This window comes from Eretmochelys imbricata, chromosome 5, assembly GCF_965152235.1.
Source record: "Eretmochelys imbricata isolate rEreImb1 chromosome 5, rEreImb1.hap1, whole genome shotgun sequence".
NCBI classification, from domain to species: Eukaryota; Metazoa; Chordata; order Testudines; family Cheloniidae; genus Eretmochelys; species Eretmochelys imbricata.
Window position 1 is genome coordinate 91,129,468 of NC_135576.1, and position 27,234 is coordinate 91,156,701.

Sequence of the window (27,234 nt, forward strand, 5' to 3'; positions counted from 1 at the left end):
AGTTTTGTTTTTAGATGGGTTTTTTTTTTCTGAAACAATTCAGTGAATCTGATACAAATTCACAGAATGTTTCAGTTGCCCTGCATCTGCATTTTTCATTGAAAAGTAATAAGAAAGGAGCAGTAAGAATGGGGAAAGCTGTGTCTATTCTCTTTCCTCTCTGCAATTGTGCTGATCTGGGTATAGTGACAGGCAGCTTCTTGAAACCCACAGTCTTCTTGTGACAGGTTTCAGAGTAGCAAATTTAGTTTGCAAATTAATTCCAGTTCAGCAGTTTCCCGTTGGAGTCTGTTTTTGAAGCTTTTCTGTTGCAAAATTGCCAAAATTTAAGTCTGTTACTCAGTGACCAGAGAGTCCTCTTGTGATGGCCTCTAATATAATTAGCTAGAGAAGCCACTCGTGGACCCAGGAGTCTGTGTCCTGGTTCCACAGAGCCACCAGTGGTTGCCGTTAGTGGTAAATGAAGACAAGATTGTGGATTTCTTACTCCTACTGGTGAGCACTTACTTATTGGAAGAATCTCACTGAACTCTGCAGAACTGATTACTTTTGTGAGTAAACATATACAAGAGTAAGTAATGATTCTACAATCTGACCTTGGGGAATGAGCAGGGAGCAACAAACAAGAAAAAGGGTTAAAAATAAATAAAAACAGAAATCAATAAAAGAGAAAAAAACAAGATGAGAGAGGAAAAAGAATGGAGAGAAAGGGAGAGGAGAGAAAGCAAATGGGCAGAAAAAAGAAAAAGCATCTCTGTGCTATACCCTGGCACATGAGGACACAGTGGGATGGCCATCCGTCCATCCTTCTATCTACCACACAGAGGGGTGCCAACAGGCTGAGATCCACTGAGCTACACATTGCTGAGCATTGGATCCAACGTAACCCTCTCCTCCATTGTATTCTGTCCTCTTGTGGATAAGGGACGAAGGTGAGGACTTTCAAGTAGTAGTAAGCCAAGATGCACTCTGGGACTTTCAGTGCGCTGGGATACTACAGCATGGCAAGCTGGTGCACTGTAGATTCATGCTTTGGCTTGCCATGCAGTCATTTCCTGTGTAGACAAGTCCTCAGGCTGTGCACAAATATTTACCCCACCTCACATGCTCCCACTAACAGACATACAAAAATACAGTGCAGTGTTCTTGTTCAGGAACAGTGCCAAGGATTATTTATTTATTCTGGAGAGGAGACAAAGAGGAATCGAGTCTCTTCTTTACAAGAGCTCCTATAGGACACAAGTGAAAAATGGCATGCTGACCACAGTCCTGCAGGTCCCCCAAGGGCACTTAACTGCAGGAGACAATGTATTGCAAGGCCAATTTTCCTTGACTCTTTGGAGGATTTTGATGATTGTGAGTCCCTGTCAGAAGGCCCTGCAGGGATTTGTACATTTCAGCCATCTCCAATGGGATTCCTGAGAAAGTTAGCCTGTGTGAAACTCTCACAGACCTCCGGCGAGTGACTCTCAATGTCCACTACGAATGTAAATCCCAGGGGATATGTTGCTGCTGCTGCCGACGTGGGAGGAAGTAACGGACATAGCCTGCGTGTATCTGCAGTGCGCCTGTGTGGAATAGCTGCTGTGTTTGTGTCCGACCCTGTGCAGCAGAGCCACCGCTTTTAAGCAGCTTTTAGTCCTCTCCAAATAGCATGGGCCTCACGTTTACTAACACAGCATTTACAGTCCCTTATCATCATTATTACCTATGTACTGTGTGTTGAAACATCATTATTTAAAATTTACAAATAACAGACTTAACCTTTAATACAAATTATGTTATTTCTGTCTTAATCCTAAATTCTGTGAAAATTGACCCAGGCTACGCACCAAAGTGGAGATCCAGCTCTGTGCAGAGAGCCAGCACAAGGCCACAGCACTTAAATTCTACATAACCTCTTAAATTAAGGCATAGGGAGATTTAAGAGCGCCATATACCTTGTGCTAGTCTTCTGCACGGTGATGAATCTCACTCACTCAATAAAAGTTATTGTTCCTGGCATGCAGCCGAATAGCAATGAATGTGTTACAGTAATAATTAATTAATTAAATAAATAATCATAACAACAGTTATGCGTGCACATAGAGGAGGAACCATTTTAAATAAGTGACAGAACTGCACACTGCAAGTGGGAGCTAGGACTCAGATGACAGAACGAGAACCTTTCCACAGCATTATGAAGCAATGGTGACAGAGGATTCTAATTTCAATATTATTTGAAGGACATTCCGGGTACATAAAGCAGTCTGCAGGAAATCGAGCCTGCTACTGCATCTAGATCTATTTGTTTCATGTAGAAGCGTAAGGAAAAACAGCTAATAATACACTGTACAAATGCAGGGTGGAAGGGTGGGGAGTATTTAATATGTGAATGTATTAACAGAAGCTTCATAATGACTCTCTATTTAACATGCATACTATTTGTACTTTGAGACGTCTCAAACTAGATTGTAATGACAGGACAAAAAAGATGCATCAAGGGTACTAATGGGAGCTAACTACCCTAGGACTGGAAAGTAAATATCCTCCTCATGCCAAAACAGATTTAAACAAACTACTCTTGGACTAATCTATTCAACAAACAAGAGCTGTTCATAACACAAAATTTTCCTGTCATGAGAAATTTTGACATTTTGAAATTACTTTCCATTCTGAACTGGAACAAAAAGTCAAAATATTAATTTTTTTTCACAAAATGAAAAGTTTGAAAAGTTTGGAATTGAAATGCTAGACTGGAAAATTTCAAGATTTTCAATCAAAATGAAGTAACTGGACATTAAAAAGGTACTTTTTGTTTTGAATCAACATTTTGAAAAAAAAATTTTTTTGAATGGCCACCTTGAAATCAAAAATGTGGTTTTGATTTGAAACATCCATTTGAAAAAAAAAATGTAGTTCCAAAAAATAAAAAAATGGTCAGAACAATTCAGATGAAACCACATTTTTCAATGGAAATTTTTTGACCGTTTCTACAACAAACCACATTTTTAAAGCGACAGCAAGAAAATTGGACACCTGGCCACTTCTGCAGTTGTGGAGGTCTCAGTGGAAGCAGTATGATTCTGCAACACAGGAGGCTGGGTCATAATTTGGAGAGATCTCACATGGGGTGCACATCCCTGTATACTAAGGAGCACAGCTCTGGGGGGGACTCCCAGAGTGTTGTAACACGGGTAGTTTGGCAGTGTGGCTTGGGGAGGAGCTGGAATGGGGCTAGTGGATCAGCCACTACACAACTCCACAAGCTATTGTCCCCGAGAAGGAGGAGCACATGGGCCACAGGAGTTAATGCTATTAAGCATCTCTACAGCCTGGTGGGAAAGATGTCTTTCCCTGCTGAACCCATCAGCACGCAGACAAGCTCCTCAAGCTTTGGCTTAAGAAAGGATTTGCCTTATAGAGACTCAAGGGAAAAAAAAATCCTTCCATTCAGTGGGATCAATAATCCATGTCTTAAAACAGCTGGATATTTAATAAAGGACTGAAAGAATACTGTGGGGAATAATCCCGCATTAACAATCGGATGGATTATATGACATAACAAATACAAATAAACAATAATTATTAATTAACAAGACTTTTCCATCTCAAATGTCCTTGGGGCAGATTACTCTAACAATGAAAATAACGGGGAGGATTGGAACTTGATCAATCTATAAAGCAACCCAAGAACACAAATCTTGAGTGGTACCAACTGAGCCATCTAACATGGGTAGAAGGCACTATTTTTATAGATTCAATATTTTAGTAGATATTTATTACAACAGAATTAATTCTTGTAATTAATCTATAAAATTACTTACACTTATACAGCACCTTTCTTCCAGAAATACAACAAAGGGCTTACAAAATTTATACTTCTTTGTAAACTACATATAGATACCACTTCATCCATAACTGAAATGTAACCACTTTAGGGCGAAATGCTGCAGTTGCTTAACAGCGCAAAGAAAACCTGCCAACCACATAGGCCAATAAGTGTCCAGTGGAAAATGGGAGGGGAATTCAGGTTAGAATAACATAATTTATCAAACTGGAATCTGGCCAAGACGCTCGATCTTACACTTCTGCTCTCATGAAAAAGGGCCATGGGATCTTTAATGATTACAAGTGGCCATGATCTCAGTTTTGCATCTCATCTGAAAGCCATGGTCTGCTGCTCTCAATTACCTGGTTGGTTGCCAAGAAAATACAATTTCTTAATCTGAGTTTATTGCTTTACCAGGTAAATTTTGCTGCATTGTCTATGATATTGTCAAATATAACAATATCATTGGGTTTTCTTCATACTTTTGCCCTGTTCCTGCCTACTGGAAAACCAAAGAAATGTCTCCTTTTTTCTAACAGATTGAACTATTTTTGTGGTCTATTTTCAGATGGGGAGGGAGCGGGGGGAGACACAGTAAATACGTAGGATAGAAGGAGCATGTCCGGTGCGCCTGTCCAGCTCCTACCCTCTGTTATTGTGCATGCTAATGTTGGTATTATGGCTAACTGCCATTCAGCTTTGCTTGGATCTAGTTAAAAGCTAGAGAATCCATCTTCTCATTCATTCCAGCTCTGTGCTGCTGGGACACCACAAAACACTGCCTGCTTTTGTGAGAGCATACTACAAAGGCAGGGATGGCACTGCATACTAATTGACACACTTTAATGACTTCTCTCTCTTTCTCTCCCCCATCCCCTCCTGAAATGCCTGCCCCTAGCTGATGAGGTTTGCTACCATGGAAACTGAGTCTCCAAATGCGCAAAACCTGCCATATCAACATTTTGAGCAAATTCCACTGGTGAATCTTAAAAGTAGACGGTTGGAGGAAGGGCACAAAGAAAGGGGGAGGAGTGGGAGGTAGTGGCTGTGGCAGAAGTAGTGGTGTATGTGTGTAGGGGGGGTTGGCTGATATGTATTTATTTCTAGGACATCACACACACCATGACTATAGCATACAGAAACATTCACACATATCCAGAGTACAATAAATGGAAAACTATCAGATTCTTTCAGTGTCACACATATTGTTGTCTTTAAACAGCTGAGTTAAGCTTTTCTCCCCCTATTTATAATTTGGAGCTCGTAGCCTCATATTTTTACAGACACTACATTTCAGAGGGTGACTGCCAGTTTTTGAAAATATACTGCAGACCATTAGTATCATGCTTACAGGACTGGCGGTGGCTAGACTCCCATAAACAAACGGATTTCTATTGTTCTGAGACGCAAACTGAGCCATCATCTTGCAGGGAGAAGGGGGTTAAAGCACTTTTTTTTTAAACTCATGTTCAAAGGACTTTCTTCAACAGCCAAGGTCTGGGGCAACAGGAACCCTAGAGTGTGCTCATTTCTGTCTCCTTGGGATTCCTAAACATATTCGGGGGGTGGGGGGAGGAGGGGGTAGGGTGCTTTCACCTCTTCCTGAATAATTTCCAAAGGCTCTGCTTTCACAGGAAACTTTCCCGTGCTTCCTCTTTATTTGTTAGCTGTCATGAAAGCAATGTGCCATCTCTTTGGATGTAACCTTTTACGTCAGAATTCCACACAACATGACTCATTACTGCATTGAGCCTTCATGGAACATAATGTTGATAAACCTGTTTTGCTCACAAAACAAAACAAGAAAAAATGTTCTTCTAGGGGAATGTTCTTAAGAACTGAGACCAGTTCAGCACTTTTCTAAAGGCAAACCAGAGCTGATTATGTCCCAGGCAACCCCTCTCATGCACAGGGCTTAACAAATGTTTTAGCTCTTTTTTCTGTGTCTGGCATTACTGACAACTCAAACAAACCAGCTTAATGCTGGGAACTCATTTAAGATCCAAGTCAGAATACCTCGTGGAGTTAAGTGGTGTTTAGATTTGAAGCTGACGTACCAAAGGATACACAACAACAGGCCCTGCTTGGCATTCTGAGGAAGCAAAGAGCACAGAGAAGAGAGGGTTCTTACTCTACAGCACCAGGCTGAATACAACAATATTACAATTAGCAGGAAGGAGGTTCTTTGTTATGACAGATATAGAGAGTGCAACCCCATTCCCACTGTGATTCCCCTATTTATCTGGTACCAGCAAAATTAGCCTTTTACTTGGATTTTCACTTTCTGGGTGCTCTTCCATATGCCCCTTTAAACCTGATTTTGCACCCATTGAGGACACTGGAAAAATTCCCACTGGATTAAAAAGTAACAAGATTGGCCCCTCAAAAGACTGCAATACTCCAGGTTTGTCACAGCTATTGATAATACTGTGAAGATTACAGGAAATACAAAGGGAGGGATTTAGAGTCACTTACAGAAATATAACTTAACCTAGTTCCAGGTAACTGTTTTACAAAATCTACAGAATCCATGCACAGCAAAAAACAGAACAAATCAAATGAGAATCATGTTATCAAACAAGAAATTAAATTTGATGGCAGGCAGGAGCACATGCTGTCCCCAAAGTTTAGGCCATAAAACAATTTCCTATTCAATAGCATTATACATGTTTGAATTATTAATTTCTAGGGGGCAGAAATAAAGTGACTTTATTTTTATGTTCCCTCTTCTCTGTTGATAACTGTAGCACCTTTCATATACTAAACAGTGATTTAACTAGTATTTAAGGCTTTATGATATATGAACAAAGAAGGGGAAATATTTTCATAGTCTAATTATCTTTTTTTAAAAACCACATTTTCATCCAGCCCATAAAATGTAACTATGCTGATTTTGATCTGTAACTTGTATATAGGGTGGTCTTCAAATATTTGCAATGTCAGATATTTCAAATCATGGACCATCACATGGCTATTTTTTTTCAAGATGCTATGAAACCAATCCTGCAGCTTTTTCTTATCTAAGAAACCATATTGATTCCTCAGATGAGTGAGTGTGGCATGCCCTTGAAACTGGAAAACATAAAAAAACAACCTCAGCAACACTCTCTTAATAATCCCACATTTCGGAGTCAAGAATAGTAGGTTACAACTGAATCTGTTTTGAAGTCATTTCTGATTATAAAGAGAATGGAGGGTAATATTGATACTGAATTTGTGTGATACAATGTTACACTTAGGAGAGCTCTGGACAAAATTGTGCTTCATCAGAGGCAGTGGGACTGTGACTATGAAAAGTGTAATGTACCCACTGGCACTTTTGGGGTAGGGAGAGAGTATGCATAGGAAGTGGCTACAGCTAAATCTTTTAAGTGTGATGCTAGTGCAATTTTGCTGACCTCCCGGGGGAATGTGTCCAACCAATACATACATGGCCCATCTCGGTATGCTAATGTTAATGACACTACTAATTAGGGGGCTTTACCTGTGTTCTCCAACACCTGCTGCTAAATTACAGATGTCATTTTCCCACCTCTAGTGCATTTATGAGGGCCCTCATAATTTGACCATAAGCATGTGTCTGAGTGAAAATGTGAGAATGCTCACTTAAAAAAGAAAGGCCTTTCTGGCCTCTTGAATAAATATCTTGTTTGACAGACACTGTTAATGCATGAATACTGAAAGCACACACTTGGCTACACATAGCAATGACCTTCAAACAGTCAACTAGAGGTCACCTGGATATGTATTAGGAGCAAGGTTTCTAAAGTCCATCAAGCACGTGAATAAGTGGCCTGGTTTTCAGAAGTGCTCAGCACCAGCTGGTCCAGAATAGAATCTTATCCATCACGTGCCTCATAGTGGGGACATATGGTAGAAAATTCCACATTTTGGGGAAGAAGGAGAAAATGTTGCTCTCGCACACAGAATTAAAATAAAATAGGGCAGCTAGAAGCTGCTCAGGGGGATAGGAAGTTTAGAACAGGTCCAGGGAGATGGATTAGTGGGCAGGTGGTATAGTGGAAGGCAAGTGATAAATGAATAGACATATGATATATATATTTATCACATGCTAGTGCAATTTATCACACGATCACATGGATATTATGTCCACCTAAATGGTACATATATTATATGTATAATATTCAGATATAGTATATCTGTACAAGATGTGCATGAATAAGTAATTAGAATTATATATAATACAGTATATATATTACATTATGAATATAATACATAATGCAATATACTACCATTATATATATTACATTATGAATATAATACCATAATGCAATATAATTACGTACATAGTAAATACACTAAAAGAGCATCATTTCAGTTGCAAAATCGAGCACTGAAAAGTTAGGAAATGCCAGAATTTAGGTTGCCCGTTCAACCCTAACTCAGCCCCATTGTGCATGTGATTATGATACAGTCTCTAATTACATAATCACATACTATATTTTCAAAAGGACTCCAACTTCATTTTGTGCACAGGATGGACAGTGCACAGGAATAGAGAATATCTTCAATATTTCTTGTTATTCTCATCATTCAACATATGGCCCTGTGCCTTACTTACTGTATACCTTATTTTGTCCAAATGTAACCTGTCTGATCACACACCATCCTCATGATTTGATTCTGGAAGCTTCTACTACTTGAGCTACTGAACGAAATACATTAGCTTCTAGCAAGAGAAGGCTTTTATTCTGTGGGGGAGGCCTCTGGAGCCAAAAACTGGGTCTGGGTGGTGGTTGAGGGAGGAGTCCAGCTTGGCTATCTCACCTCCCATTCAGGAGATGGAAGGAGCTCCTGCCCCCTGTGGTGTCCCCAGAAGGAGTGATGGGCTTCATGATCATGTGTTGACACTGGGTTGGAGGGTTGGAGGATTTGAGCATAGCCAATGTCTGGTTCCTCCCTGCTCCATCCTCCCCAGGTGCTCAGGCAGGAGCTGAGCTGCTCCAGGTAGTGTCTGCGGCTGCTGCTTTAGCAGAATTGTGGGCCCAGCCTCAAATTAGGGGTTCATGTTCAGTTATTATTCTGTCATGTGGCCAAAACTTTGCTGATAATACAAGCCACCAAAGGGAAGTGGCAATTTTCAACAGCTAAACCTGAATGGAATGTCATTAGACAAAGAAAATGCACTTCTCTAGCCCCCAGGGTTTCTTCCTACTTAATTTCAAAGACCTGATACAAACCATGAAGATGTTACAACTTCTCAAAATAAGATTGCAAGAATCTTTTATAATGAAAAGTTGTAGGCAACCTAAATATAGGAGTGTCAACCAACTCACTCATAATACTGATTACACATGCATGTGAATACACTCTCACACACAAACACATACATGCACATATAAGTGTTTCACACACGCTAAATGGGCAGGGAAGGTTTATTTCAAACTGAAGCCTAGCATATTAACCAAATAGGTCACTGGAAGTAAAAGTTGTGAAGTAGAGCAATAGAACGAGTAAGTCAATTCTGCCTTTTAATTTCATGGGTTTAATATACTCTGGAAGTAGCAAAGACAGATTTTTTAAATAGAAGAAAGAGCAGTGGAGTGAAGCATTGGATCTTACAAATTATTAGCTGAATGCTAGGAAACTTTGGAATAACAAGCAAACATTTTGTTTTGTTTGTGTTTCATGGGGGGGTGGGAGATTTGCTATTCAGAGGCTAGTCATCTTTGATCTTTAAATAGCAGTCTGGTAATAACTATAATTCAGCCTGCCTATACCCAGCAGTCTCCAGATTCCTTTTAACTTTGGGTAGTTGCTCCGCAAAAGGCAGGGGAGTATCTCTATGTAATTAAAATTACAGCTGCAGAGACCTGCTCACTGGGATTTCAATCCTGGCACAAAAATACCACTACCACCTCGAGGTTTATGAAGCTTGATTCTCAAGTTTCCCAAAGTTCCCCTGTTAAGCTTGCAATGAAGACTGGTCCTAAAACATATACCCAGAGAAATGCAGGAAATCAAGCACCTGATCTGAGTTGGAATTCAAACTGTTCCAAGTCTGAGAACTAAGAAAAATGATAAAATTATGAGGCTGACTTCAAGATAAATGCCTGCATCATGACTTCATACAGGATAGCTTTTCTGGTTGTGGTAGGGAGAGGTGAACTGAGACGAAAACATCAACCTTTTGAATAAGATCAAAAGCAGTCTCAGTTTAATATCTGTTACATCCTCTGCCGGGTGTTTTATCCAGGAGAAGGATTGGTGCCAGGAACATCCCCTAAAATTTTTCACATGGGACACCTACGCACACACAACAGCCTGACACTCCTCTTCCCATCTGAGGCATTTTCCCCGCCATCAGCCTGAACCCCCCACCAGGGTCCATACACCCTTATATCAACCCCATCCCAGGACCCTCAGCCTAGGGAGCCTCCCTGCAATCCCCAGTCCCGGAAGCCCCTGCCTCCTCCACGCTAGTGTGATGGTGACCATCTTGGCCAATACACACGGGATTTGACTGGGGATCTCCAGAGCTAAAAGTATGAATCATCATAAATTGAGCTAGAGAGACAAACTCTGTAGCTACGGCTGCAACAGACTCACAGCCTCTATAGACCAAACCCAGAAGGAGACATGTAACACACTGAACAGTGCATTATGCTGCGCATTACTAGACTAGCTGGATCACTGGTCTGACCCAGTATGGTAATTCCTACATTCCTACCACATGATATTTCAAGAGCTGTGGCAGCATCTCTGTGAGATGAGTGGAAAGAGAACTCTCCCTAGCTGAGCTAGCGGGAATTGTGCCGACCCTGTCTCGGCTGGAAGCCATGCACACCTTTCAGGGAGGGAATGGATGGAAAAAATAAAGTTTAATTCTTCCCCCTGCTTGAAAGAAATGATAAGGTGAAGAAATCAGAAGTGAGATACAGACAGAGCATAAGAAGAGCTTTCCTACCTGTTTTCATCCTTTGACATTTTATATTGAATTTACAATATTTATGATATATCAGGGAGAGTGGAAAAAGATAAGGACTAAACAATGTTTGCTGTGTCTGACACTAATCAGGAAGAACCATAACAATACCATAGATGGCTTCTAGCTACACAATTGGGATCCAGAACTAGATCCCAACTCTCTCAGAGTATCAGGTCCAAGACATAAGAAGCAAGGTCTAGTGTTTGGAGCAGAAGTCAGAGTTGAGAGTCAAACAAGGGTCAGCACTGGATTTGAATACCAGGGCACCAGCTGCTCTGGTGAAAGCTAAGAAATTATTATTCTCCATGAGAATTTGTCTAGCTGTTCAGAGTAGTGGACAGACTGATAAATAGGGAATTTATCTCATGATCTGTCTTTATTTAAGTGGTCTTCCCCAAATTTTAAAATGTCTCACTCAAGTTTCCTTTTTAGAACTAAAGATGGAGCAAACAGATTCAGATAAAATACTTTACCCATTCTTGAAACTGCTCCCAAATATGATCCACACCTGAATCAAATCTTTTTTGAGTTTTAAAACAATGCAGTCAGCCTTTTAAAAATGCACTTCCAGGTACCAGTCAGAGTGTGCAAAATAATCTGACACATCAGGGAAAAAAATACTCAGAAGATTTGCTAGGTGGAACAAGTTTGGCATTTGTACCCAAATATCTGGATGCTAAATGAGCTGAAAATATAATGTGATGCTATTAATCAACAGAAGCCGAATAGATGCTGAACAAGGAGTTAATAAATTCTGTAAGCCAAAATGATCCAGATTTTTTCCTCTTCCTTTTTATTTGTACTGCTTTTTATTTAAAAAACTCCTATGAAATTAAATGTAAAATAATACAAGATTAAGACTGACTCGTTAAAATCACAAAAATTCAGAAAAAGCTATTAATTAAAATTCCAAAAGAAATGTAACTCAGATGCGTTGCATATAGCATTTGTATTCCTTTTTTCTGATTAAATGTGTACATTGATATATTACTGTTCATATCATAGACTATATCTCAGGATCTGCAGTATAACTGAGTAAACACTGCTGTGCATTTCCGATCTTTTTGTGATTTTAACGGTGCAATCTTAAAGTTGCACTAAAGTTTTTTATTGAACTTAATATAGTTGTATCTGTTATACAACCTCACTTTCCCCTTCCTATTTCTTCATCCTACATAATAAAGACAAGAAAGACAGAAAGCAGTAGGTTTAATAATGCATGGGATGGAGGAATAGGCAAAGACACTCAGATCCAAACTCACTATTTAGTTCAGCTCAAAACTACCACACAAACACTTGTTTTTCAAAACTCAGTTTTTCCAAACATGATTAATAGACCATAGTTTTGTCTGTATGCACATGTGAGTGTATGCAAATAGTAGGAGTTGTTACACTGGTCTCCTGCCAGTCATTTTGGGTGAAATTTACCCCTCTGCAGAGGGACAATGTAAGGCCCAGGCAACATATAAAATCCATTCAAGCCTTATTTTGTAGACATAAATTGAGTTTAGGCCTCATGCTGGCCTTCCATTTCATTCTCTGTGCACTGGCTTTCCTATAATACAAATATACTTCTCCCAAAGACTCTCTCAGCGCTAGATTCTCTTCTCCAATAAAGTCCTCCGTGGCAAAAGAGTTTGGCTCTAGAATATGTGAGGAAGTCAAAGTGGATATGGGAAATTCACCTGGCCTAAAAACTCAAAATAAAAAGACTCCCAGAAATCTAACTTTTTTACTGGTGCTTTAAAAGGTAGCAGATAAGACAAGCTATTCTGCCATACTGTGAAATGAAATATTTATATCTGTTCTGATCTCACTTTTTCTTTATGTCTTCTTGTGCTAAAGATTATTTAAAATGTTGCTTGAAAAATCCAAAACACAAACAGTTCATGCATATGATATAATGCCAAGAATTCAGGACCCTGCCTCTCATCTAACCCACGAGCAGAAAAAATCTTCTAAAGAGAGATCATCAACCAGTTACACTGGACTAAATCTCATCATATAAACTACTGCAAAAGAACTTTAAATAGAACAAACTCTGGAAGATAACTCAGCACATCATCTGCCCTTTACAAAATAATGTATGCACCAAAAATCATGTCAGGCATCTGTTAAACCATTTTGCAAAGATTTATTCTTAAGACAACATTGCATTTTACTTTGTGCAGTTAAGCAGAATCCTAAGAAAGGTTGATAGTACAGAGATACGGGCAAATAATATGTAATCAATCATTTATTTGATGTATGTTGTTTCTTTTTCTGTTTGTAAACTGTCTGTGAAACAATTGCAAACTTCAACCTGATTGATTCATTATTCGAGATTTTCAAATATCTTTAGTTAATTATTTTTTTTCTGCATAAAGTTCAACCACCAAAATGAAAGGAAAGCTGGGGTGATTTCCTTGCTCTAATGGAGTCCCCTTTCTCTGGATCCTGTTAAATCAAGCCTTCTAGCAATGAGTTATCCCTGCAGCTTATAAAAATAATTCTAAGGGGAAATTTTATTTTTTCTTTATGGGCCAAATGGAAGGTATTTTCAAAACATTCCCTGGGGGAAGATGTACTCATTTCAAATAATATATTAGCTGAAAACTGTGCTATCCATTAATATACAAAATATAGTTTTCAGAAAGAAAATCTAACCATTTCCAGCAAAGCTGGGTTGTTTTTTGTTTTTTTTTTTGGCCTTATGGGACTGTTGAGGGACTGTCTCCCTTCCTAGTTGGTTGTGGGAAAGTGTTTGTGTTTAAAATGGGAAAACACATGAATATGCTCCCCAGGGCCTCTTCCCCCTCCCTCTGCAAGTGCGTGGGTCCTGCAGCATGGAGATTTTACCACAGGCTGAAGGAGATTTTTTCCCCCCTTAAATGTATCTATTAAACTCACAGTTGTAGACAGAACTAATACCATCAAAAACAAAATTTTGTGATTCACAGGGTTTCTGGGTGAAATTCTGGCCCATTGAAATCAGTGGGAGTTTTGCCATGACTTCAACACTGGCCAGGATTGCCCTATGAGAATATACATGACTCTTTTTGCCTTTTAGCAGGAATTGTAAGGCTACACATCATATTCATTTTCAATATGTAAAGCGAGATCATAGTAAATATTTTGCATTTTAAACTGTTTCAGCTCCAAGGACCACTTATCTTCAAAAGTCTCTTTACTATGTAAAAATAATATGTAGTTTGTTTCCTGGATATAAACGGTGTTGTTAAAGAGATTCACAAAATGTTCATTGGAGCAGGTTACCAACACTCACTATATAATCATGAGTCTCACAATATTTGTATTTCCTAAAGTCCCTATTCCTAGAGTTGTGTGATTATGGGTAGGCCTACATTAAGGTTGCCGATTTTGGTTGGACGTATTCCTGGATATTCCATCATCTGACATAATCTTTAATTAAGATCAATCTTACATTCCTGGAGACTCCAGGACAATCCTTGAGGGTTGGCAACCCCAGCTACACTGCAAAACAAACAAACAAACAAAACCAGCAACAACCACCTGGCAGCAGAAAGTCTCAGAGCCTGGTTCAACTGTCTTGGGCTCACAGAGCTCACACTACAGTGCTAAAAATAGCAGGGTAGATGTTCCCTCTAGGGCTGGAGCCTGGCCTCTAAGATTCACTCTGTTCACATGGGTTCAGAGCTCCCTGAGCTCCAGCCCGATTGAAACATCTACATTATTTTTAGCATCGTAGTATGAGCCCCACAAGCCTGAGTCTGTAGCCTGGGGCCCTGACACTCGCTGTCATGGGTCTTTCTTTGCAGTGTAGATGTACCCTCAGGGAAAATCTTAACTTGCTTTTTTTTTTTTTTAAAGGCATTTCTAGCCCTCATAGTTATGGCTCAAGAAAGAGAAGGGGGGCTGGGGATTCCAAAATATATTCATTTTAAAATCTCATGATTTTTAAGCCAATCCAATGATTTTGGGGGTGCCTGACTCATGACTTTTGAGTGCTTGTGGATGACAATAATGTAGGAACCCCTTGTTAAAAAAATTGGCAGCACACAGCTGTCAAGAAGAACGTTTTCTATAATGGGGCTGAAGATGGTTTGGTCCTATCCACACTATCAATTATACAATTTTAGCACTAACAGGATACATATTGCTGAAAACTCTTGTCAGCCATTGTTCAGTTTCCCACTGTAGAATTGACATGGGGCCTTAGTGTGCTCATGACACAATTCTGAAACGATGGTACAGCCATAACTCTCTGAAAGGAGATTAGTCTCAAACACATTTCTGACTTCATACAATTTGCCATCTCTCTAGCTCAGATGCAATTCATTTTCACGTGGTTCTTGGCCCGGTAATACATATGAGAACGTAGGTTTGAAAACAATTCCAGGAGCAAAACCATATTCAAATCTGTTTTTCCTTACTACTTTCACAAACAGGTTAAAAATATCACAGTAGGTTAAAAAGGAATCCTTCTCAGTCACATCAAGAGTTAAAATACAACTTAAAAGCTAACCAGATCCCTCAGCGAAGGCAGCACTAGCAGAGTTATGCCTCCATAAACATAAAGCAAAAGTTAATCTACTCGGCATGTTAAACTTTTGACCCACACAAACATACTTGGGGGAATAGTTTGATAACTGGAAAGATAATATTTATATCTCATCAGAGAGCAGCACAAAGTTGCATTATTTAATAAAGAAATATTTTAAGGTGCTTCACTTGCATGATCTCTCAGGGCTGGTACCTCTGTGTTAACATTTCAGTTGGCCTGCTCCCACTGAAGTCAATGGCAAAACTGCAATTGACTTCAGTGGTTCAGAATTGGGCTCAATGTTAGTTGAACTTAAACATAGGGGCATAGCTTGGTTGTAAATCAAATTTCATATAGGTTCCTTTGGAATATAAACTACTCATGAACCTGAAGAGAAGCAGTTTTGTGTAGGATGCCACTAAGGGACAAACAGGTAGTAATTTCTGAGGGTAAAACTGAGGACACTGAAGTAGGTAATTAGATATTCTTCTTTAGAGTGTTTCTCTGCAATATGACATTATAAGAAAGAAAGAAAGAAAGAAAGAAAGAAAGAAAGAAAGAAAGAAAGAAAGAAAGAAAGAAAGAAAGCCTCCACTCCACAGGAGCTCACTGTGACTTTTTTCTGTGGATTTGCTCTTCTCCAGTCCACGGGAGGGAAGGGAGGAGCATAAGGGTCATTGATACTTTTTCACATTTTCTTTTGGCTACTGAAAAAGAAGAAACAATCTCAGAACCCTGTTGACACCTACATCTCTTCTAAAACAGTGTATGCAGAGTATTAAAAATAAGCAAAATTGAAGGGCTGAGGTGGGCAGATCCATATTACAAGTCTTTTGGAACACTGAGACCTGGATAGCAGTGTTTTCACTGATTGACTGGCAGTCTGATATGTAAGGACCACTAAATGTTCCAGAACAAGGGGGCAACAGTTGCTCTCCTAAAAGTTGTCACCTGGTAAAGAAAAACAGCAGGACAGGGCCTTCTTAAGGCCCCTGGGCAACTGGGTCGAACAGCAAGAGTTCAAGTAAAACAAAGTATACTTGGGTAGTAGGCCCTATTTACATGCAATTTGGGTACCTGTGACTTATTCTGCCAAGTGTAGTCCCACCAGATAAGAAGCAGGGGTTTGTTACAGGGTCCCTGCTCTTCCAGTGAGTCAAAAATTGTTACAGTGAAGAGAATAAGCCTAGTTTTATACAACACACCCTCTACTTCCTCTGTTAATAGCTTTTTTATACTCATGTATTAATCTACAGAGTCAGAATTGCAGGCTTTTGCTGTGTTACTCGCTGACACAGTTCCTTCACCACCTCCAGCCATCCCCTTTACATATTATATTTCAGTTTAATCATCACTGTTCCTTTTCCACACTTCTTCACTTCTGTTAGCAGAAATGTCCCCATTGTCCTTGGACCAGGAAAAAATGTTTGTTTAGGAAAACTGCTTAGCAACCGCTTTCCCTATTTCAAGAAGAGAGGCTATTTGCATAAAAAAGCCCCCCTGTTGGAGGCTAATGAAGATTCTGTTGAGAGCTGCTCAGTGACCACCTCTCAAAAGAAACCTCCCTTTCCTCCTGATCTCTCTGGATGGCCTTTCTTTGCAGTGTCCACTTCACTTGGAAGGCAATGCCAATTTCCCACAAGGTGCATCAGTGTTCTGCAGTAGTGATGAGCTAATTCCAGTTCCTGACTGTGGTGGAAAGGCTCAGAGAGGTTTGATCCCTCAGGAACGGATTTTATTACCACGCTGTTTCCAGATTTTTTTTCATGCTGTACAACACACAAAGTGAACAACTCTGACTGTTAACCCCCTAAATTCTGTCATTTTCCAGATTGCTAATCCAAATGAATGCTTATGGGAGTAAGTACATACATTCCTGTACAGTGTCTTTCTTTTGATATCGGTATTTATACCTTGCCCATCCCCACAATTACAAAATGCTATAAGTGGTGTGCATGTAGATCTAAGTTTTCTCTGTCTGTACTCTGTCCAGGAACAGGTACCATAGGAGTCACACCTCATAGCAATCTATGTCCACATCTTTACAATGAGAAGTAAATATTGATTGAAAATTTGCTTTGAAAGACCCTGGGTGAAATCCTGGCCCTACTGAAATCAGTGCAAAACTTCCATTGTCTTCAATAAGCAGAATATGAAAACAACTCCCTCTCCTATAAACTAATGTGCAGCAAGTTTTGGTTTGTGGTGAGAAGATTTCTGATCCAAGGCATAGTCCTGTCAGATGCTGAGGGCTTAAATAGGAGTGAAGGCCTTCCAGCACCCCCAAGGAAGTGCTGAGGACCTCCCAGGATCCGGCTCCTATTTACTGGCAGCAGGCAGACTTTCTGATCAGGATTTTCCAAGCCTCTCCAGCTCTAGGGTTCACAGAACTAATTTCAGGTTGTGAATCATTGCTTTGCTCCAATTTAGACCTATGTGTGTGCTTTTGTTTTTTTAAGGATGATTTAATTTTTTAAAAAGATACTCTAAGTAAATGGATATCTGTGCTAAGAATCCCCCAAAAGATAAGTTGACACAGGTGGATGTCCTACACACAGTATACATACTGGGTCTGATTCTTCTCTTATTTGTGTCAATTGGCTGTAGCTTCATTGAATGCTATGGTATTACACTGGTGCAAAACAGAACTGATCAAAACCGGAATCTATGTCCCTTGGGAAATTCTGATTTTGACATTTGTTTTCAAACAAAATTGGAACAAAAAGTAGAAATATCAAAACTTATAGTGGAAGAAAAAAGTTCCAAAATTTTTCAATTTGGGAATGTCACAATGTTTTGACATATTTGATCAAAACAAAATTCTTTTACATTTCCAAACATTATATAAACATTTTGCTTGGGTTGAGCTAACATTAGTCTCTGTACTTGCCCGCAGTGCCTCATTGGAATTGTAGTTTGGGTGTATCATGCCTCCCCCCTTTCCTGGCTACCCTATATCTCCCAAGACTGCTGTCTCTGCATAGCTGAGCCACTGTGGTGCCTCATGGACAACCAGGGAGATTTTCAAAGACACAGAGGGCAGTTAGGCACCCAACTCCAATGGAAAATCAAATACCTGGAAGCAGAATCAGGCCCACTGTATTTGCCACAATTACTTTAGAATTTTATGTTTATTACTCAGCCCTATATTTCACCCTATTTTTCTCTCTGCCGTCCCTCAACTTTTTTTTTAAGAGTCCTTAAGCAGAATATAAGCCCGTAAAGTTAGAGTTTGATTCAAATTTTCAAGTTCATAATGAGCTAGTGGTCTAAGAATTAAGCAAAACAAATTTGTTCATCATGATTTTTAAAAAACTTTCATTTGATGATCTATTTTGTCTAAACCAGGGGCCAAATGCATCCCTGAAGTGAAGTGAAGACAATGGAATTGTCCAGTGAAGACAATGGAATTACACCAAGGATGGATTTTGCTCTACCTGCCTAAACTGTGCCCACAAAATGCATGTTTGTCTGTGCACAAAAACCACTTTGTGCACACAAATGAATAACTGTGCAGGCAGGTAGCACTCAGACACAACACTCCCTATTACATTTGCAGTGGGTCATTTTATGTGCATTTTGCATGTGCCATTTTATGACTGGTTTTGAAAATGTGATGTGTCTTCTAAAATACTGCATATATATCATAATTACTCATTCAAAATCAGTTGTGTATCATATCAGCCTCACAGATGTCTGTCTATGGTTTCTCTTCCTTTTTAAATCAAAGGAATTGTGTGATAGAGTTCTTAAGCTCCTGAAATGACAAGTCACCAACATCATGAAATCCAAAACCCAGATCTCTCAAAATACAATAGGTCAAACTCAGATGATCAACACAAGCCCAGACAGAGATGAGTTTATTATTGTGTTCTCTTACTTTAGCATCCATAATATCTCTGTACATGGAGGATATATGTACTGTAATGGCCTGCCATTGTTAGATATAGCACATTAAAGGCTCTGGGCATGTGACACTCCTTCCTCTAGCCAACTGTGTTCAGTCAGGATTACGAGGCAAAAAGAGAGAAGCTCTCTGCAAAACAGTCTTGGGCTCTCCTCCTAGGATATACTGTGTATGGTCTGTGTCAATGGAGAACAGATGGAAACAGAAATAAAAACTAAGTCTATGAACCTGTTCAACCTATGCAAAGCTGACATGTAAACCAGTATTTGAGAAATTACCACATCTGTGAGTGAACAGAGATCCAAAACCAGATTCAGCCCTGGCACAAGTCAGTGCAGCTCCATGAATGGCAAGGGATCTGTGCCCAAGTGTGCCAGCTCTAAACCTGGCCACCAGGATATGACTCTACTCTGTTGTATATAAACTCCTAATAACAGTCATAGTGGTGACCTCCTGAAAGCTCACATTAATCATCTAAAATCTTCTAGGGCAAATTCTGGTCTTGGTTATACAAGTGTAAAACCAAAGTAACTATATTGACTTTAAGGGAGATACTCCAGATTTACACTAATTTAGCTGGCCCATTATTTACAGTATATAGGATTATCATCAGTTATGTGAAACCATCTGCACACTGGTGTGTATACTCCAGGGCTATCGGAGCCCTCTGTCACACTCTAGCTCTTTGCGCAATGCAATGTGTACGTTGGTCTATGACAGAGGAGCAAAGCTGAAAAGACCTTATAGGGAAGGAGATAATTTCATTTGAGCATTAGATGCTGAAATAGCAGCTAATAAAAAGCCTTCAAACTGTGACAATTCAATACACACACCTACGAAGATGCCTTGGCAAGCTGCTTGACTCACAGCTCTTTCTTGCTTTTCCTCTGTGCAGCCTCCGCCAAACTCACCCCCATGGGTAAACAGCTGTGTACTGACAGTAGGGAGGTGTCTGCCACTACTGCCATTTTCAAACAGAGAGACACTTGTCCCTGGCTGTAAACATTTGTGCTCTGTAATTGGCTAGTTACAGCTCAAATAGATATAAACCCCAACTTTGTCTTTTTTTTAGCATCTTGCTGTCATACATTAATTCTCTTTACAAACATGCACTTTGTCCTGGAAATAGGCTTAGTGAGATCACCCTTGGGTGATTATTTTACTAGCATTATCTTTTACAAATAGTTTGCATGTTGAGTCACCAGAAAGCATATAATGGGCAGTTGCCAGGAACTGAACACTGTACAATGCTAGGATCAGGCTCATATTCTAAGGAATAACTATACATAACTGGGCCAGATTCTGGTCTCCGTTTCACCAGTTTAAAACCAGCTTAACTCCACTGACTTCAAGGGTGTTGCGCTGGATTTAGACCTATATATCTGAGATCAGAATCTGGCCCATTCTTATAGTATTTGCTAAGAATTACAGGACTTTCAAGATTAAGATGACCTGCAAAGGATTTTTTGAATGGGATTTTATTTTTTGTTGTTTTTTCTATGATGTAGAGAGTTGTTGGGTTTTTAAAATCTGTTTGATTTTTACCACAGAAATATCAGGAATGTCAAGTCTGGTCATCTTTATCATTGTGGGAGAACTTTCTTGAGGTCTCAGAAGGGTACTGAGTTCTTGCACATTAACTGAAGGGGTAGGCAGTATTTAATCTTTAACAACGGTGTCCTTTGTCCAATGTGTTCATTTACCATAGGAGTTAAACAGGAGTTAACACAAAACAAATAGACAAAGCAAAACCCCAAATAATTCTATAGTTTTATTTAAAAATCGCTCCCATTTCCACTTGCTCAGCTTTTTGAGTCGTGATATCGTTTCACTAGTTCTCCAGTCACAACTAGGCTAGACAAGACCTGAATGTCAAATGAAAAATATCAAACAAGGGGAAAAAAACAGATTTTTTTTTTCCCAAAAAAGTCTTCCTGGCCCTCTTTAAACATCAAAAGAAACAAAAATGGCCCAAGCCCTGTTTTTTGGCCTTTGCAGATCACTTTTAAGTGACTCACTCAAAGTCAAGCCAGAGAAACCATGTCACCTGACAGATTTATTATTATTAAATATTATTGTTGTTGTTCTTGTTGTATTAAACACTAGATTATACTGTTAGCATGGAGCCTTTGAAGCTCCTCAGTGCTCAAGGGAGGGAGGAATTTGTGACATCCCTTTTCGAGTTTGTCTACACAGCAAAGAAAAACCTGTGGCCAGATCAGGCTTCTGGGGTTCAGGCTGAGAGGCTGTTTTATTGATCTGTAGATTTCCGGGCTTGGGCCAGAGCCCAGGCTATAGGACCTGCGGGGATGGGAGGGTCCTGGAGCTCAGGCTCCAGCTTGAGACTGGAAGTCTACACAGCAATGAAACAGCCCTGTGTCTTGAAACCCTGAGTTGGCTGGCACAGGCCAGCCGCGGGTTGTTCTTTGCTGTGTAGACATACCCTTAGAGTGTTGTATATGCTCCACTACATGGCCAGCCAGATTAGCTGCTATGGCTTTGAATAATTTCTGATCCTTCCCACCCTTTTTTGGGCAGGTGCTCCTGAGAAAGCATGAACAATTCAGTAACAGCTCCTGTTCTCTTTTGAACATGGGTCTGCAGTTCTGACTTGCTCTTTAGTGGGCGTGCAGGTGGGGAAGAGAAGTTCTTACTTCATTCCCTATGCCTTGTATGGTTGCAAAGGGCTAATCACAATCTAGCCTTTAATATTTTATTGATAGATGCCCAAATGAGGAACAAGGCCTGTCTGTGTACTGTGCTGTACAAGTACATATAAAGACAGAGGGTGAAATTCTGATCCCAGCGAAGTCAATGACATAACGCCTATGCTCAATGGATCTCAATGCAGTAAGGATTTCACCAGAGTCACTGTATCAATCCTGCAAAGCTCTGATTAGGTTGGAATGGCATTATATTTAAAACAAATCCATGTTAGCTTATTCCTGAAACTGTGAGAAGCTGACCTTCCTTGCTTATTTTCTTGTTTAGAATAAATAAAACAAAAAAGTATATTAAATGTAAGTACAGAGCAGGTACCTGCAAACTTGAAGTGGATGCATAAAATAGTTTGAAATAGTATCTCTGAGTACAGGAATGAATACGCAGAAAAGTGATTGTAACCATGATCCAATGTCACTACAGCATGTCACAGAGTAGTGCGGATGAGTCAAATGGATGTCAGAAAGAAAAACAGGAAACCCCAAGTCTTAAGGGATGAGAGCGTGAGCAACAAAAAATAGACATCAGCAAAATAAATAAAAGCCCCCAACCATTGTGAAATACAGACTCTTTCAAATCAATGCAAGGACGTGCTGCCATAAATGGAATGTAATTCTGCAGAGTGTCAGCAGAGCTCTTTAAAGCAGGTGACAAACTAATTGCTTGTTAGTCGTCCTATTTTGACTTGGGTGGGTGACGGCACTAGGGAGGAAAAGCCATTGCAATTTCATTGTGTCCTCAGGCTCATTTGGTCTGGCTTTAGAAAACTATTGCAGTTTCATTACACGTTAGCGTTTGTACTAGCGAATTAAATTATCTTGCTCCCCCCCACTCCACCAAGATTCCTGACAGACCCCGATTAATAAATAAATAAATAAAGGCCTGTGCAGCCAATGCCACGCTGCACACACACTAGCCAGTAGCTAACCGTTATTTCTCTCCACAGTCATCTCTGCAGTATCTCTGTATGACTGCACTGACACAGTGCAGAAGGCCATTAGCAATCTGACAGTGTGCAAGGGCTGAGGACCATCGTCATTTAACTAAACAAACATAAAACAATCCTCTCTGATCAAACCTAGAATCTCAGTTGATTGACCAATTGTCTCAGAGTAATACCCACTTGTGTGGATTTTGGCAAGCACCAAATCATTCCTTGCAGTGCATTTTGGAGCAGTATAAATCCCTCCAGTTCGCTGTCGATATAACTGTCAAGCGCAGGGGAAGAATCATCTCCCTACTTCGAATTAAACTTTAACTGTTAAAAAGACTTACCTGACTATAAACAGAGGTCAGAGGCACCCCAACGTCATCTACGGCAGCGTCACTATCCATCCCCGCCACTGCCATAATTCTTTGGGCAGCCCTCTGGCAAATCACTACTGACCTGATCCTTTCAGGACCCCATTATGACTAGCCCCCCCATGTCTCTGGGCAGGGCTGGCCAGAATCTTATTGGGGAACGTAGTCCCTGATCCTTACTAGCAGTGCCAGACGTGCTACCACAGTCTGAAAGGTGAGGTGAGAGGCAGGCCATGACCCTGTTCCTCTTCTGCATTTGCCCACAGACTGCTGGGTGTGGAGCAGTGGAGCTTCTTCTCAGTGTGCAGAAGGAATGACTGCCCAAGCTCAAGGGCAACATCTGTGTGTCCCACCCTAAGCTGATGTAAATTGGCATAGCTCATCGACATCAACAGGGCCATGCTGCTTTATACCAGCTGAGGATCCGGCCCATAGGCAGAATCTCTCCCTACCCTATCCCCCATTCGTTCTGCTGCCATCAACTTTTTGTCTGCCCTTTCAGTCACTCATCCCTCTCCACAGACTTACTTTCCCTCCTCATTCATTCCATACCCACATTTATTATTGCACAACTCACTCTTTTACTTTCACTTTTCCTCCTGACTCATCCAGAATTCCTCCTGTTAACTCCAATTGCTATGTGGGCTGTGCTCTCTGCAGGCCTGGGGCCATCCAGGGTGGGATCTTGCCCTTTGTGTAAACCCCCATTTACTTCAGTGGGAGTTTTGCCTGAGTACAGATATGGCAAGAATATGCACTGTGGGTCAAATTCAGACGTAGTGTAAGTGTGCAAAACTCTATCAAAGTCAATAAAGTTCCACCTAATTGTGCCAAGTCTGGATTTGCCCCATTTGAGGTTGATGGCATTAGATCCATGTTTCCAACCCTTTCCCATCTGCCCTTCTGCAGCTTGGAATCATCAATTTTTGTTCAAGAGCAAGTGTAAAACAAAGGTGCTTATAATAAAAAATGGCATTGAAAATATAGTACACCTTCTAGTTAAGATTGTTGATATGCTTTACAAACATACCTTATCAAGATTCACAATGGTTCTGTAAGGTAAATAAGTTCACTTATACCAATTTTACAGATGGGGTGATCCGAAGCACAGAGTGGTGATTTGCCTGAGTCACAGTAAGTAGTGTTGATATTTTAGATGTAAATAAGAACCTCCACAAATCCTGATTCTCAATCCCCTGCTGTAATCCTCTCTGATATAAAAAAAATACAGTAGAACCCTGTTTATCCAACTTTCCATTATCCGGCTCTCCATAGTAACTGAACATCCAGTGCATACATGTCCAGAAGCAGGCGATCTTTCCTCCGGCCGCTAGACAGCACTGCAGCCTCGCACTTTCCCATTTTCCGGATTATCTGAATTTTTGATCATCTGATCTGGCCCCGGTCCCAATTGGATCTGATAAACAGGGCTCTGCTGTATAGCCAACAACCACTACAGTACATGTTTTTTCAAGTTTTGAAATGATGTCATTTTTATATTACAATGTTCAAATAGCTTGAAATAGCAGATTCCCAAAGACAAAATGTGACAGGAATCTGGTTCATATGTTTACTAAACGCTAGGTTTCACCCACTGAAAAAAGGAAGAAATAAACAACAAAAACAAAAAGATTTGTGGTTCTCAGCTGTTAATTAAAACAACTCAGTAAATATAAATACTACACAGTATTTCCTGTGTGTAGCCTGCCCTGCCCCGCCCCACTCATATGTAAAAACAGTCTCTTCTCAGGCCTCTCACAAACAACTGTGCAGAATCAGCTCTGTCCTCTTATGGAATCAGCAGCTAAATTAAGGTGGAGATGACAGAGATATTTATCACATAACACCAATACTGATCATTAAAGTATACAGTACATTTTATCCATAAGGCTTTCAAAGTCCTTTGCAAATTTGAAAAATTAAACTCTTGAGATAAATTCTGACTCCCATGTATGTCAATGAAAATCATCTTGGACAGCGTATGGACATATATACCAGGATTGCTTCGCCCGCCACTGAAGTGCAACCATCATCAGAGTGAAACAAAGCAAACACAATCAGTTTAAGACAGGAAATGCTTATCGTCAGCTATGAGGCATTTCTTTTTGGATGCTGAGCATATCACCAGTAAAGGGTTCTGCCTTAGTCTTTGTCTCTTTCTGACTGAAATAATTTTCATAGGTACAGTGCTGTTGCCTACAGGTTATATCCATTCAAGCAATCCACCAGTCTTAGACATTTGTAAGAACACATTTTTATAATACCTAAGTGTTGGGCCAAATTTGACCAACTATCATCCCTTTAAAGATACCCTTTCTTTTTTGCAGACTAGTAAACTTGCCAAATTTCTGACCTCTGAAGGATTTTTTAAACCTTTTTAATAAGAAAACTAAAGCAGGCATACATAAACAAAAGGACTCTCCATCAACTCTTGCCAGGAGTTTCCAAATTTACCAAACTTTAAAACTCAGATTCACCGTCCATATCCAATTCTTTAAGGGTCCAGGATGTGCGAATAATCCAGTTTAAAAGTGGCATCAGTATGAGCAATGTGATAAGATGACTGAACAAGACCTCAGTTACTCCTGAAAGTGACAGTTCACTTACCCTATAGTAATCAGTACTGTACACGTCTCTGGACATTCCAAAATCTCCAATCTTCACCAGCAAGTTCTCACCAACCAGGCAATTCCGGGTGGCAAGATCACGATGCACAAAGTGTTGTGATGCCAAGTAAACCATGCCGGATGCAATCTGCTGGGCAATATGCAACATCTGGGACTGGGTCAGCTCAGCTAGAAGGTTGCCTTCTGCCATCAGTACTGCATCTGGTCCATGTGCCCTGCATTGAGCACACAAAAATACGGGCTCATGAAATAAGAGGTCACTTATAAACTTGAGTGACTGTGGAGTTGGCATTAGGGAATCTGAAAATGTAATAGTGGCTTATTTAAAGGTGATGGGCTAAAGTCATGTGTGGTAGGAATGAATTTGTCTCAGTGTTTTTTTCCTTCCCTGTTTTTTCTTTCTTTCAGGGTGAGGAGGAGAGGTGGTTGAATATATTGCTCATGAAAGTAAGGAACTGGGACTAATAACATTACATCCCATCCTAATCTGCTATGCCCCTGCTGTTCCAGCACAGGGGCCTTTCCTGGGCAAAGGCTGCCAGTTATTCTAAATGTATGGCAGCAGGAGAACATCAAAGACAGGATTTATACTTAGGTCTCTAGAGGTGAAAGGCCACTGCAGTAACATCATTTTGCTTCCCTCTTTCTAAAGCCTAATATCCCCTTCCACAGGGAGATGGGACATGACGCACGTGTTTTTATTATAATAATTATTATTATCATTTAATTTAAGGTGAGAGAGCTAACTTTACTCTGGGGAACAAAAAAAAGAAATAAGAGGAATGATTTCAGATTTTCACCCTTAATTTACCATCCACATGAAGTAGTTCCACCAATCCCAGGTGCCTTTTGTTGACTTTCCCATGGGTGGTGAATCCCACCTGATGCACAGGGGACAGTTCACAAAACTCATTCCAGTTGGCACAGCCATGCCAGATCAGAAAGCTGGGTTTCTTTCACTGGTTCTAGGTTAGCTTTGAAGTACAGCAAATCCTTAGCACAAACTGATCAGCCCATTCACATGAGAAATTACAAAGCTCTTTGGGGCAGGGATCATGCCCTTGATAGCTAGTTGTGGCACAACCAAATATACATATATATAATTTCTCTGTTGTAATTACTGACACTGTTTTAGGGCAAGCTTTACTCGCCATTCCCAAACAGTGAATTAAGGCAAGACTAAAGAGGTCAGTGGGCCCTGATCATCCCCCACCCTGATGTGCTTCAACATTCTGAATACCCTTCCTCCAATCTGCCCCATTATTTTATTCCACAGCAGCACCTTCCCTCCACATATGTAGGTTTGACCTTCCAAATGGGCCAACTTCTCCCCTCACTCCTCTTTTTTTTTAAACAACCCTCCCCCACTCAGTGATTTGATTTCCCATAGACCCCATTCCTCACCCCAAGCAA

The 27,234-nt window shown here is 40.2% G+C and overlaps 1 protein-coding gene across 3 annotated transcripts in view; it reads right to left on the reverse strand.

Annotated features, from left to right (window-relative positions):
• Nucleotides 1-27,234, reverse strand: part of NTRK2 (neurotrophic receptor tyrosine kinase 2) — a 260,421-nt gene that overhangs the window by 22,286 nt on the left and 210,901 nt on the right. For all 3 annotated transcript variants that reach the window (XM_077816387.1, XM_077816386.1, XM_077816385.1), the window contains one exon: nucleotides 25,802-26,036. In XM_077816387.1, the coding sequence (XP_077672513.1) occupies nucleotides 25,802-26,036 (235 nt within the window). The remainder of the gene's footprint in view (nucleotides 1-25,801; nucleotides 26,037-27,234) is intronic.